We start from the raw sequence: 13,077 nt of genomic DNA, 5'->3' as shown, positions 1-13,077 counted from the left end.
TTGCTGTCAGTTTCAACGGTGAACTTGGGATGACAAGATCCCTCTTCAGATCCTTAACCTACTGGCTTCCCTTTGGAAGGATCGGGTGATAGGATTTCACGTCCTTGGACCGAAGGCCGGCGAGATCACCCAAGGATTTGCAGCCGCCATGAAATGTGGGCTCACGAAGCAGCTGCTGGACGACACCATTGGGATCCACCCCACGTGTGCACAGGTACGGACACGGGAGCTTGTAGATGTGGACTCGGTGTGGTTTGGAAAACTGTGATGAAGCATGTTGTCAATAGACAAATTTTATATTCATAACTGCTCTGTATGCCTTAAAGGATGATGTTGATGTCACGTTCAGGACGTGGTTTCTTAGAGCAGAGCTCCAGTACCGACAGCTAAGTGTGAATTCGTGTTGTTTCCTTCCCGTGGGCAGGTGTTCACCACCCTGGAGACCACGAAGTCATCGGGGCTGGACATCACGCAGAAGGGCTGCTGAGGCTAAGCCGCTGCTGTCGCTTTCCTTGTCCCGCTCCCGTTTCTGTGAAGACGGCATGCTCTCGGGTAAGCCCGGGGACAGCGTCGGGGCAAGGAGGCGGGACAGCAGCAGTGCCGTCCACCCGCCTGGCTGACGGGGAGGGGCAGCCACGCTGCGTCCTTGACGTCTTAGCTCGGAGCCGCCAGGTGAGCCAAGACTGACGTCTTCCCCATCAGCTCCCCCGACAGAGCTTTTAATCACACAACTCATCTAAGTCCATGTTCCCGGTTGCTACTGTTTTTATCCCCTTGCTTTCCTGAGTCCACGAGATATTTTCTTTTACGAAACTGACTATAAAGTGGGCATCTTCAGTGCATGGGCGTCTGGGACGCCCCCGTAGCTGCCGCAGAGCACTAGTGTGCCACCTTCTCCCGTGGGCGCGTGTGCAGCCGCCGGCAGGCCGCCTCGTCCTCTCCTGGTTCCCCACAGTGACCACCTGGCCGCTTTCCTCTTCGTGTCACTGGACTGAGCAGAATATCTCACGTCAGAGAGAGATGCTTGGACTTCGCATGTTGATCTTAAGAATAATATTAAAAAGTTCTCAATACTGTATTACGTGAAACGTAATTTAAAACTTTTTTATTTTTTTGAGGTACGCGGGCCTCTCACTGTCGTGGCCTCTCCCATTGCGGACCACAGGCTCCGGACGCGCAGGCTCAGCGGCCATGGCTCATGGGCCCAGCCGCTCCGCGGCATGTGGGATCTTCCCAGAGCGGGGCACGAACCCGTGTCCCCTGCATTGGCAGCAGACTCTCAACCACTGAGCCACCAGGGAAGCCCTAACTTTAAACTATTTAAGTGGTTGTTCTCAGTCTGTTTCCTTACAGTCGGGTTCAGTAAGTGAACAGGTCATGTTACGAGATTCCTTTTGAGTTTGCACCCCTGTCAGCATTTAAAAGGCCCTTGAGGTGGGAGGCCCACCTGGGGCCCTTTGGGAACCTTGTTTTCTTGGGAGCAGACCCCTCCAGCACCAGGTTGAGGGTTCCAGGCGGCAATGCCCTCCTGGGCCGTAAGCTGGCTGCCTGCTTCTGTGGTTAGAACATCTGGGCCTACGTTTTAAAAGACGCTCTAAGCCAGGAACCAATTGGGGCGCATCATCTGTGGGCGGGGCCGGGGCGGGGGTTGGGCACCCAGAGTAACGCACACAGGGTCCACTTACAGACCCATCTTTCCACTGGGGAGGCAGAAGCAAGAGAGGCGGTTGGAGTGATCGGGTCGTGTGTGCCCAGGGTGGCACGGTGAGTGGGGCAGGGGCCGGGCTCTCACCTGGCACGCCCACGGCCAGCCCAGCCCTTCACAGCCCCAACCCCCGTGTGAGCTCAGAGGGGCCGACGGGGCCCTGGGAGCGTGCCGACGCTCCCCCGCTGCTCCTTCTAAGCCGTGGTCCAAGACGCCGTGGCCCAGAGAAGAGTCAAGGGAACCTAAGTCAGGCTTAAGGCTGTGGACAGCCTGCTGGGAAGTCCAGCTCCTGCACAGCCCTGGAGGCCCGTGTGGACCCGTCCACCTCCCTCCCAGGCTCCTGGGAGTCTCCTGACAGCACAGCCGTCTCTGCAAACCTCCTCCTCCGTCTCACTCTCCCTTTCTTCTGTGACCGCGAGGTTGGGCCTGCGCGGACCTCTGGACCAGGCTGGCGTCCCCAGCACTGCTCGCCCGGGGACGGGACACCACAGGCCCCAGGTCAGGCGTGACCGCCTGGGCCCGAAAGGCTGCCCCCACCTCAGGGCACGAACAGCTCCGGGGAGGTCCCTGCAGGGCTCCCCTGGGACCAGTCGGCAGCTCAGACCTGCCCTGTCCTGCGTCCCTCCCTCGGCAGGTCCCTCGACTAGAACCCGCATCTCGGGGCTGCTCCGGGGACCCCAGCTGACACGCTCCCCACGTGTTCGCTCGCAGATAAAGGCCTAGGACATCAGGGCAGGAGGAGGCCTTGCTTTTTATACCATTTGCCTCTCCTCTTCTCCAGTCCCCACTTGGGACACAAGTGCCCTGGCCACGCTCGCTGTTGCTAGGCCGGTGGCGACCCTGACGGTTCTGAGCCTGGCGGGGCCTCCATGGGGAAGCAGGCCCCGGAGGTGCGCCCTAACCAACCGTACTCCCCTGCGTTGGCCCAGCCCGACGGTTCCGGGGCTGCAGCTAGGGCTCAGTCAAGGTCAGCCAGAAAAGGAGCTCTAACGCCACCAGGGCGAGTTGTTCGCTATTTCTTGGCCTTCTCTTGCACTTAGTCTGAAGGAGGGCTAGGGGGCTCTGCCACCAAACGTGTAGGTGTGGGTGCTCCCGTCCGGGGTCCTCGAAGCTGGAACGTCGCCAGCCCAGCCCTCACGCAGCTGCCCTCACGGCCATGCCCCGGCCAGCAGGGCTTCAGGCTGGATTCCAACCCACGTGGCTTAGTGGCTGCAGTGTCACTGATTGTGACCTCAGGGGCTTCTGATGCTGCAATGAGCCTGTGGGCCTGGCCCCTGGGGCCCTGGGGCCGGTGCTCCAGGTGCTCACCTGGTGCATGGCAGCCAGGACCGTAGCCAGCGTCTCCCCCCCCACCCCGCTCTGGCGTCATTCAGGTGGCCCGGTGAGTAGCTGGCCCCTTGGGGGGTTCGCTCACTCACTCCTTTCTGGCTGCAGGCTCCCTGCTGGGGGGGCTGGCTTGGGGGCGTGGGCAGTGGCCCTCACATCGGCATCTTCCTGGGCAGGGTCAGTGCCAGGCCCTGCGATCCATACCCTGACTGGGTCCCTGCTGGGAGCGGGGAGGCAGCCTGTGTGGCTGGGAAGGGCAGCCCCAAGTCGGCTTGGGGAGCAGCAGTGGGACGGAGGCCTGCCCCGGACCCGGCAGGGCCCTCCTGCCCCGCGGGAAGCAGGCTTGGCACAGTTTGCAGGGCCAGGCCCAGGGCTTGGAGGGTCTGCAGGTGGGGCCCAGTGGGCGTGGGGTGCTGTCGCCCAGCCCCTCCAGGACTGCGCCACGTGGCCCAGACACAGCCTGGACCCCACCTCTTCCCTACGTGCTGGGGGAGGGGGGATGCAGGCAGAGCAGTTAACATTTTTTTTTTTTTTTTTTTGTGGTACGCGGGCCTCTCACTGCTGTGGCCTCTCCCGTTGCGGAGCACAGGCTCCGGACGCGCAGGCTCAGCAGCCATGGCTCACGGGCCCAGCCGCTCCGCGGCATGTGGGATCCTCCCGGACCGGGGCACGAACCCGTGTCCCCTGCATCGGCAGGCGGACTCTCAACCACCGCGCCACCAGGAAAGCCCAGCAGTTCACCTTTTAGAGCCTCAGTTTCCTTACCTGAAAATGGGATGATGGTAATATGTCCTCCATCAGATGGAAACATTAAACAAGGTCCTGCACGGAGCTTAACAGGCACTTCATCTCCTGTGCGGACCCAGCCCCGTCCTGTACCAGGGCCCTCTCCTGGCTCCTCGGGGGAGGGGGACTGAAAGCTTTACCTGATAGCAAAGGGCTGGGGGCCAGGGCCACTGACAGGTCCCTGGTGTCCTCGTAACAACCCTGGTCCCACGTCAGAGGCCACAAAGGCCCCTAGCCTGCGCTGGTGTGGAGCTGCCCCGTCCACACGGCCCTTTGCCGGCGGCAAGTCAGGGTCAGGAGGACTCCTTGGTGGGGCCCGGCCTCCAGGACGCTCGGGGCTCACAGGCCAGGGCTTCCTGCGTGGCCTTGTCCAGGTGCTCTGTGCCCAGTGGGGCCATCCAGCCTCACGGCCAGCACGCTCTGTCACAATGCCGGGGCACCTGCCCCAGGCAGCCCTCGAAGCCCTCCGGGGGAGCAGCCTGGCCCATCTCTCCTCCTCTCCCCCAGGAGAGAAAACCCAATCCCCACTGGGACAGCGGCCTCCTGGGAACCCAGACCCCAGGCCTGGGAAGGGGCGCCTTGTTTTCTGGCGGCTTTGCTTCAGATTTCAGGAGATCCATTATCATGCAAAGTGTTGTCATGGAAACCCAGCTGCTGGGACTCCAGAGGGTTGGGTGGGCAGCCCCAGCCTGGGATGGGGGGTGGGCTTCAGGTCTGGCAGGGAAAGAGGAGCCAGCAGCCAGTGGCTGCCCCGCTCCAAAGGGGTGTGGCGGGGGGAGTGATGCCGGGGCCAGACGGCCTGTGTGTGTGTGCTCGCGCTTGTCTGTGGTCAGACGCAGTGCTGGGGGGACCTGACCAGCCTTCGCCTTCTCCGCCTGGTTCCTGGCGGCTCAGCCAGTCCCACGGCGGGGGACAGGTGCGTGCTGCTGTGAGATGCCTTACTTGGGAGCAGCTCCCGCGGCTCGGTAGGGGTGGGAGGTGAGAAGGGGGGAAAGAGGCACTCCATGTAGTGTCCCCACGGTGGGCAACTCCGCCCAGTCCTGCCAGGTCCTCCGCGGGCCGTGCTGTGGGGAGCGCGCCCCGGAGCTGTCCTGGTCAAGGGGCCGGGCAGCCCGGCTTTCCTTCCCCACCCTGTCCCTGCGTCGCCAGCGGGGCTGCTTCCAGGGCACTGGCTCCCGGGAACCTGTCTGGCCCGGGAACCTGTCTGGCCCGGCGCAGTCAGACCCGCCCGTCAGGCGTGTCCGTGGGTGGCTGACAGCATGCACCCGATCCCCACCTGGAACCAGGGCCTCGGCCGGCGCTTCGGGACCTCCCACGCTGGGAGCCTCCGCGCCTGTGGAGCACGGGGTGCCGGCAGGTGGCCGGCATCGGCCCACGAAGTTCACGCACGTGCGGAGGAGCTGGCTGTGGGGACCACGGTGTAGCCACATTAGGACAGCCGCTGGGGTCAAGGGGCACATGAAGCCCCAGTGGTCAGGGCTTAACCCCAGCCCTTCTCAGCCCTGACTTGGGTTACCCTTACTCTTGGGTGCCTTAAAAGAGAACCACTCGTAACTGCTGGGCAGGGAAAATGACCCAGCGACTCGAAAACCACGAGGCAGTTCCCTTTAAAACTAAAAATGGGCCTCCGTCAGCCTGGTGACTGCACTCCTAGGCGCCCACAACAGAGAAACAAAGTCTTGTCTTCGTGCAGAAACTTGTACGTGAACATCTGCAGCAGCTTTATTCGTAACACCTCCAGCCTGGGAACTGCCCCGGGGTCCCGTGGGTGACAGTGGGTCCAGCTCAGCCCTGGGCGGGAGCCCCCGCAAACCCAGCCCTGCGACGGCAGGAGGACGCCAGTCTCCAAAGGGCGCCGGCCGCGCGATCCCACCCGTACAACCCCGTGCACGTCCTCACACAGAGGGGGCAGATCCGTGGTGGCCGCGGCTGGGGTGCGGTGGAGGAGGATGTGGCTGCCGGCAGGGGAGCAGCTGGGAGCCTCCTGGGGCCGGTCAGCCGAGCGTCCCCTCGACCGTGGGGCGACACGGAGCCGCACACGGCATAGAACCGCATCGAGCTGCACGCTCACACACACACATACAAACATACATACACCCTAACACACACACACACACACACACACACACACACACACACACACACAGCAGAGCAAGCATCCTGGAGCGGGGTGCTGAGGCGGGGCCCCGGCTCACCGGCAGTTCACAGCCCTCCCCTCGGCCCCATCTCCCGGGCAGACAAGGGCGGGCGGTCAGTCAAAGGGAAGCCATGCCATCCAGGTCCCGACTGGCTCCTCCCGCCTGTCTTCCAGCTGTGGCTGAAGGGCGAACCCCAGCTTAGCCCCCTTCTGCGATGGACGTGAAGGCCCCCAAGGGGTCCCACCAGGGTAAGAAGAGTAAGAACAGGACCGAGGAGAAGTTTGCCAGGAAGTTTCCGTACAGGTACCAGACCCTGAGCGTGGACTCTGACCCCTGACCCCAGACCCTAACCCTGGACCCTGAGCCCAAGCCCTAACCCCGAGCCCTGAGCCCAGGCCCTGAGCGTGGACCCTGACCCCTGACCCCAGGCCAAGCCCTGCCTCCCCGCAGGCACCCCAGGAACGCACTCTGGGGCGCAGAGCTGGAGCGGGGCAGTCCTCTGTCCACAGGGAGCTCCCTGACCAGCTCTGCGCTCTGTGACGGGGTCCACCTTCGCCCCCATCCCACCCTGAGCCAAGGGCCTCCAGAGAGGGGCCCAGGGCCCCTGGTCCACCCCAGAGCCATAGCCAACCGCTTCCTTTGGGCCAGTGGCCCTGTCACCCGTTCACAGCACCTGCTCCTGTGAGGGTGTGATGGGATCCGGCTGCGGGAGGCTGGGGGGGGGAGGGGGGGCGGGGCGCCGGGGGAGGAGTTTGCAAAGCCCCAGGGCACTCAGGAGCCAGCAGAGACAGCTGTGTGCTGAGCAGGCAGGCGGGGCCTGGGAGGGAGTGGGAGGGCTGCCAGCTGCCCAGAGCGGAACCTTTGGGGCACACGGCTTCCTCTCCAGCGCCCGCAGCAGGCGGGGCTGGACACCTCACCTCCACCCTTGTTCTGTCGCCAGGCCCCAGACTCTGTCCTGTGAGGCCCAGTGTGGCAGACGCACGTGGCAGAGTGGCCCTTACGTGAAGCAAGGGGAGGCTTACACCTGGGGCCTGGGGCTCTCGGGGCCAGGCCGCTGCTGCGGGGCCGAGACACAACTCTGGGCCTGCTGCTGGCCCAGATCTCAGCTCCACTGCTTCCTAGCCGTGTGACCTTGGGCAAGTCACTTAACCTCTCTGTGCCTCAGTTTCCCCATCCATAAAGGGCAGAGCAATACCTACCTCCCGGCATGGTTATCAAGCACTCAGAGCAGCGCCTGGAACGTGGAAAGTTCCAGGCGAGCGAGAGCTATTCCACATGGCTGGGCTGTAGCCCCCAAAGATGCCAAGTGCTCCTGTAGGTTTTCCTGGCTGACGGAGACCAACGCGGAGCCCCTGCAGCCCTGGGAGGTCACGAAGACGAGCAGCTCGCTGCGGGAGCAGCTGCCCCTGCAGAAGACGTTGGTGCCCACGAGGTCCGTCCCGGTCAGAGGGTGAGTCTCAGGCCGGATGTCACCGGCGCTGCCTGCGGACCGTGCCGCCCGGCCTTCCACCTGGTCCACACACGAACACACTACGTCCAGGCTGAGGAAACTGGAGCCCCGGGGAGACACTAGAGCCCGCAGTCCCTCCCGCAGCCGGCAGGGCAGCTCGGGCGGGCCTGGCCTCACCTGGGGCCTCGTCCACGGGTGGGGAATCAGGGCTGAGCATAGAGTGGAGGAGAGCCAGCTCTGGGGGTTGGAGGGGTCGGCAGGGGACCCGCACTGGGCAGCGCGCACACACACACACACACACCGGGGATGGGGGGGACGACACGTAACGAAACACCTAGACACCTTGATAAGGACCCCGCACATGCAAACCTAAAGGCGCACAGACACATCCACCCGCCCTGAACCGGGACTGGCACTCAGGTGTTAGACACAGAAGGGCCTCCCCGCTGCCCCCCAGGACCCCAGCCCCAGGCCCACGGCCTGCGACTCCTCCAGCAAAGAGACGTGAGTGGGCACGCGGGTCCTCAGAGCTGAGGCCCCTGGCTCCACACTCCGTGTATAGCCCTGGCGAGTCACAAAGATGCACACCATACCCTGAACGGACACCCCGAGAGGCAGCGCACACGTGCACACCCGCACACGCACCCCTCCAGAAGCGCAGATGGTGCCCACCCCCACCCACGCTGGCCCAGGCTGCAGTCCTGCGTCTCAGCACCCCTCCCTCACTGACAGGCTGGGGGCTGGGGGCACAGGTGTCGCTGGGTCTCAGCTTCTCCCGTGAAGGGGTCAGGCAAGTCACGGTCCTGAGCTGGCAGTGAGGTTGTGCGTGGCCAGCTCCTTTGTGCTGGACGGAGTCTGAGGCCTGCCCCCCTGGACTGCCCTCCCTCACACCCTGAGCCCCTTGCAGTGGGTAGACCACCAGGTGCTAAAGGCCAGCGCTTATCTGAGAGGTAATGGGAGCCACTGAAGTCTGGGAAACAGGAGTGGGAGGGTGGTCTCACGTGGAGCTGGGGAGGGTGGTCCAATGGCGGAGTGGGGAGCCTGGTCCACGGGGAGCAGGGAGCTTGGTCCAATGGGGAGCTGGGGAGGGTGCTCCACTGGAGGAGGTGGGGTGCTTGGTCCAAGGGGAGGTGGGGGGTGTGGTCCAATGGGGAGCTGGGGAGGGTGGGCCAATGCAGGAGGTGGGGAGTTAGGTCCAATGGGGGAGGTGGGGAAGGAGGCCTAGAGGGGGAGGGGAGGGGGGAGGGGAGGGGAGGGTTGTCTCGGAAGGTGGCTGGGGGAGGTGGTCCCCGGAGGTAGGAGTCCGCACGATGTCGGTCCCTCCCAAGATGGGCAGGCATGGGGCAGAGCGCGGGAGGCGTCAGGCTGCTGGATGTCTAGGCGGGTGGCTGTTGGGAGGCGGCGTGTCCGCGCTGGGAGCAGAATCTTGGTTGCGCCCCGGCTGACTTCTCTGAGGGGGGTTGGGGAGGCTCCCGAGGGTCAGCGCGGCGCTCTGTGTGGCTTCTCTAGGCTGGGGGCCCCGGATTTCCCTCCACTGTCCAGCCTCCGGCCGCCACCGTCACCACCAAGCAACGTCTGGGAGCTGGTGCTGCTGAGCCGCCGCTTCCCCGGGTCCGCGCTTCCCCTCACCGGCCGATGCCGCCCGCCCCCGCGGGGGCCCCTCCTGAAGCCCAGCTCTGCGCCGCCTCTCTCTCGGCCACCCGCTCCCCGGGCGCTCAGGGCAGCGGCTCCGGGAGCTCTCTTCAGGCTAAGGTGACCTGTGGGGAGGCGGGCAGCCCTGAGGAGCCCAGGAAAGGTCGCCCCGCGAATACACGCTGCAGGTTCCCACCCCCTTGGAAGGTCGTCTGCATGTCCGGCTGTGTGTTCTCATCCATAAAATGGGGTGACGGTCAATTCTGCAGCGTGTGAATATCATTTCCAAGAATCTACCCCAAAGCTGTGCTCACACATGTAAGTAAAGATGTTTGGACAATGATATTCATTCCAGCGCCGCAGGAAATCGCAAGTGATTGGAGGCCACCTAAATATCTGTTAATGGCGGCTTTACATCGTGCCACAGCTGCACCGCGAAGCATTAGACAGGCATTAGAAAGAAGCAGCAGCCCTTTACATGCTGATCTGGAACAATCTACAGAGGACGTTCAGGTGTTTTTTTAGAGCACAGCAGGGAGTGTCTAAAATGCTGCCATCTGTGTATATTAGAAAGCGGTGTGTGTGTGTGTGTGTGTGTGCATGTATGAGCGTGCACGTGTGCGTGGGCATGTACACGTGGGTGCGAGTGTGGAGCAGGTAACTTTTGGGTAGAAAAGCTGGGGACTTGGAGACGGGCATACCGTTTTCTAAATGTTTACTGCGTGAACCTAACAACCTCGTTGTGGGTGTTTCACAACTCTAAAGAGAAGACTTGGGGAATGGAAGAGGGGCTCCCGGCGCGCTGCAATCCAGCCTGCGGAATCCCCTGGCATTCGTAGGAGCAGCATATGTGGGAGGGTGGCGGCTGAGGATGTAAAGGTTCCCCTCTGTTCTACTAAGACAGGGGCTAGGACGTCATCTTGGAGCCTTGGGAAAGCACTCAGACTGGGACCCTCACTGTAGCCCTCCCCCTGGGAGAGAGAAGGGGGTGGGGACCCTGGGGAGGCCCAGGGTGGCCGCCCTTAGCAATGTGGACAAGTGTCCATCTCTTCCCAATAGATGTTTGGTTGTTTCCACTCTGCTGTGGTGGGTGAGGCTGCTCTGAGCCTTCCTGTCCGGTCCTGTCCCCTGGCACGTTGTCTCCAGAGAAGACTTGCTGGCCAGAGTGCCCCTGAGCACCCACCCTCACCTGCAGGCACCACACTGTTTCCCGAGGGTCCCTCTGCACGTGGCCATGAGCAGCTGACAGACAGAGGCTCCTTCAGCCCCACCTCCAGGCTGCACTGGCTGTGGCTCCTGAGCGTTTAGGAAACGGAGCTGGAGGGCGCGTGGGGCAAAGCCGGTGGTTCTGTCGTAGAAAAAGCTCAGCCAGTCCCCTGAATCCAGTCCTAAAATGTGCTGCTCGTCAGGGGCTCCTCCTCTGCGAGTTCTCGCTAAAGAGAGAACGTTTAGGGAGTAAGGAACTCTCTGTTGGTCTCGATGTGTGCTGAGCGTTCGTACACGAGGTCCTCAGAGAAGAAAACGAGTTTTGGGAAGCACCTCACAGACAACGCGCGACACGCTGCATGTCTGACAGTAGGAGAGGCTGAGCAGGGTTCTCGGTGCAAAGTCACCCCACGGACCAGAGAAATGACCACGGTGGCCCGTGTGGCGCGTGGGGCGTGTTGCCAGAGTGCAGGGGCAGCCGCCCAGACCTCGATTGTCCTGGTGCCCTGAGTGCCAGCAGAGCCAAACGCACAGCACAGGGCTGAGGACTACTCCTAAGGAGGAGGTCGCGGGTGCCGGCCCGCCTTCTAGGAGTTTCTCCTACAGTCACATGCGTGCGTAGGACCGGGTGTGTGCAAGGACGCAGATGTGCCTAAATGCCTATCGCTGAGGGACCAGTGAAATAAAAGCAAGTCTGCAGTGGGCAGTGGCTCCTCCCCAGAGCGGGTCTGGAGACAGGGATGTGGATGCAACTGGTTCAGTTGGGGGGAGGTTCCAGGAAGCGCCACCGAACAGCAGGGAGAGCCTCACCGCAGGCACCTGGGGCTGAGTCCCGGGAGACCTCTGCAGTTTCCCACCTGAGGGGCAAAAGCTGCAGGGCCGGCCCCCTTGTTCCACCAGACGGGGCTGACGGCTTTTCCCTGGAAGCAGGCACTTCGAAGGGCGCTCCCTCTGCCTCCGCTGCGGCTGGAGAAGCTTCAAGGCGTGGTCCGGCGGGTGAGGGGTGGGGGTGGGGTGGGAAGTGGGGCTCTTCCTGGAGACGGAAAGTGCACCATCCCTCCAGGCCCAAAGAACCTGGGGGTTATTTTAGCAAACTTTTCAACCATGGAAATAGGCCTCCCAGGAAGCTGCTTGAATGACAAAAGCCACAAAATAAAACCGAAAACAAAACAAAAACAGAAACCAGCACCACAACTACGAAAATCTGGGAAACATTTTCCTGACAATGAAAGCCCTAAAAGGCGAAAGAACGCTGAAACTTCTTTTAAACAAGTCTTTGTAAACCAATCCGCCTACTTCCCTTCCATCCCTGGGAAGGTGCTGATCGGCACCACCCAGTTCTGGAGACTGAGGAACTGGGAAAACGAGACAGTGGTGAGCAAGGTAGACGCTTGGGACCTTCAGCTGGTGATCTCAATCCCTTTAGGAACTTACGTCTGGTTTTAGTAGAATCCCTGAGGGGGCTGCCTGATTGAGAGCCCCTGGGCGCCCTCACGACTTGTCCAGCTCTGCCCATGAGACCCTGCCTCTCTCGGATCGTCCAGTGACCCAGCCGGGACCCCAGCTCTGGGAGGCTGGCTGACAGCCTGTGCTCTGGGAGGACAGGTGTTCTGGCACCAGCGAGAGAGCTCCGGAGCAGGCAGATACCCCAGGCGAGGGCAGCGCACAGGGGAGGGCCGTGTGGCGGGCTGTGGAGAGTGTGACACGGAGACACGGGGCGCGCGCACTGCTGCCCCACCTGAGGGAGTGACAGCACGCAGTGTCACGGCAGATCAGGAGGGTGACTTGTAATTGTGATGCCCCTGGGGTGTGGCTTCTGGATGGAGGTAGCTCAGCAAACAGGTCACATCACAGGCTGCGTGGGTGCTGAGTGAGCTTGGAACAAAGCTGTGTGTCATCGGGGCATCGACGGCAAGATGTAACACAGTGTGTGTGTAGCTTCTGAGGGGGATCCTCGTTGCCAAGCAGCCCAACACACACTACACACACACACACCCCACAAACCCCAGGGCAGGAGGCAGCCCGAAGCGCAGGGCTCGGCTGAGCTGGTTTGGCTTTAAGCCTCGACCCAGGCAGAGTAAAAGGATAGGTTTCCCCCAAGTGTCATTGTCGCCCCTTGAGCCAGAATGTAGCACGCTCCCCATGGTGTACCCCCTCCCTATCCCGCTCCCCACATAACCTCTGGTACCTGTGGGCTGCTGTGAAGGTGACCCAGGCTCAAGGTCAGACAGCCTCATGCCCCCAGAACAAATGGCAAAATGAGACACAGAAACTCTAAAATGTCAGAAAGTAACAAAACACATTTACTTCAAAAACGTGAGCTCCCCAGCTCACCAAGGCCGTGTAAAGTCTGCCACGACGTTGCAACCTGGGCTCAGGAAGACCGAGTGGGACAGAGACCAACGGTGGGGCCGGAACAGGGCCCTCGGGGAGCTCCCGGCTCGGGACGCCCAGGTGGCCGGCAGCTCAAGATCGCCGCCTGGGCGGAGCTGGCGACAAGGCTGGTCTTGGCCTGGGTCCGGCCCGGGATGGGGGGTGGCCTTCTCTCCTTGTCCAGGGCCGTCCTCACCAGGGCAGGTGAGGTGGGGAGGGCCCCGGGATGGGCCACAGGCTGCGCCGAGCCAGCGTTCTAATCTTGCTTCACGGATAGGTTCCGGGACAGAGTGGACAAAAAACAGGCGCTCGTGGGCTTCCCTGGTGGCGCAGCGGTTGGGAGTCCGCCTGCCGATGCAGGGGACGCGGGTTCGTGCCCCGGTCCGGGAAGATCCCACATGCCGCGGAGCGGCTGGGCCCGTGAGCCATGGCCGCTGAGCCTGCGCGTCCGGAGCCTGTGC

At 62.5% G+C, this 13,077-nt stretch overlaps 2 protein-coding genes across 8 annotated transcripts in view; both read left to right on the top strand.

The window, feature by feature from the left end:
* TXNRD3 (thioredoxin reductase 3) overlaps positions 1–6,258 on the top strand; it is a 37,287-nt gene extending 31,029 nt beyond the window's left edge. For 3 of the 7 annotated variants that reach the window (XR_004352119.1, XM_032648114.1, XM_032648115.1), the window contains 2 exons: positions 80–214; positions 425–1,078. Coding sequence is in view for 4 of the 7 variants with exons in the window: in XM_032648114.1 (XP_032504005.1) it covers positions 80–214; positions 425–687 (398 nt within the window). In the remaining 3 variants the exon portion in view is untranslated. Of the gene's footprint in view, positions 1–79; positions 217–424; positions 1,079–1,118; positions 1,151–6,128 lie in introns of those variants that run through there. The other 4 variants (XR_004352117.1, XR_004352118.1, XM_032648116.1 and 1 more) reach the window with 4 other exon arrangements.
* On the top strand, positions 6,130–9,348 carry C11H3orf22 (chromosome 11 C3orf22 homolog). The gene is made up of 3 exons (XM_032648122.1): positions 6,130–6,258; positions 7,274–7,405; positions 8,915–9,348. Exons 1-3 carry the CDS (start codon positions 6,170–6,172, stop codon positions 9,159–9,161), a joined length of 468 nt encoding a protein of 155 aa, XP_032504013.1. The 5' UTR covers positions 6,130–6,169; the 3' UTR covers positions 9,162–9,348.
* The last annotated feature ends 3,729 nt before the right edge of the window (positions 9,349–13,077 follow it).

This window comes from Phocoena sinus, chromosome 11 (assembly GCF_008692025.1).
Source record: "Phocoena sinus isolate mPhoSin1 chromosome 11, mPhoSin1.pri, whole genome shotgun sequence".
Taxonomy (NCBI): Eukaryota; Metazoa; Chordata; class Mammalia; order Artiodactyla; family Phocoenidae; genus Phocoena; species Phocoena sinus.
The sequence above is the reverse complement of the archived record's forward strand: the minus strand, read 5'-3'. Positions and strand labels throughout refer to the sequence as shown.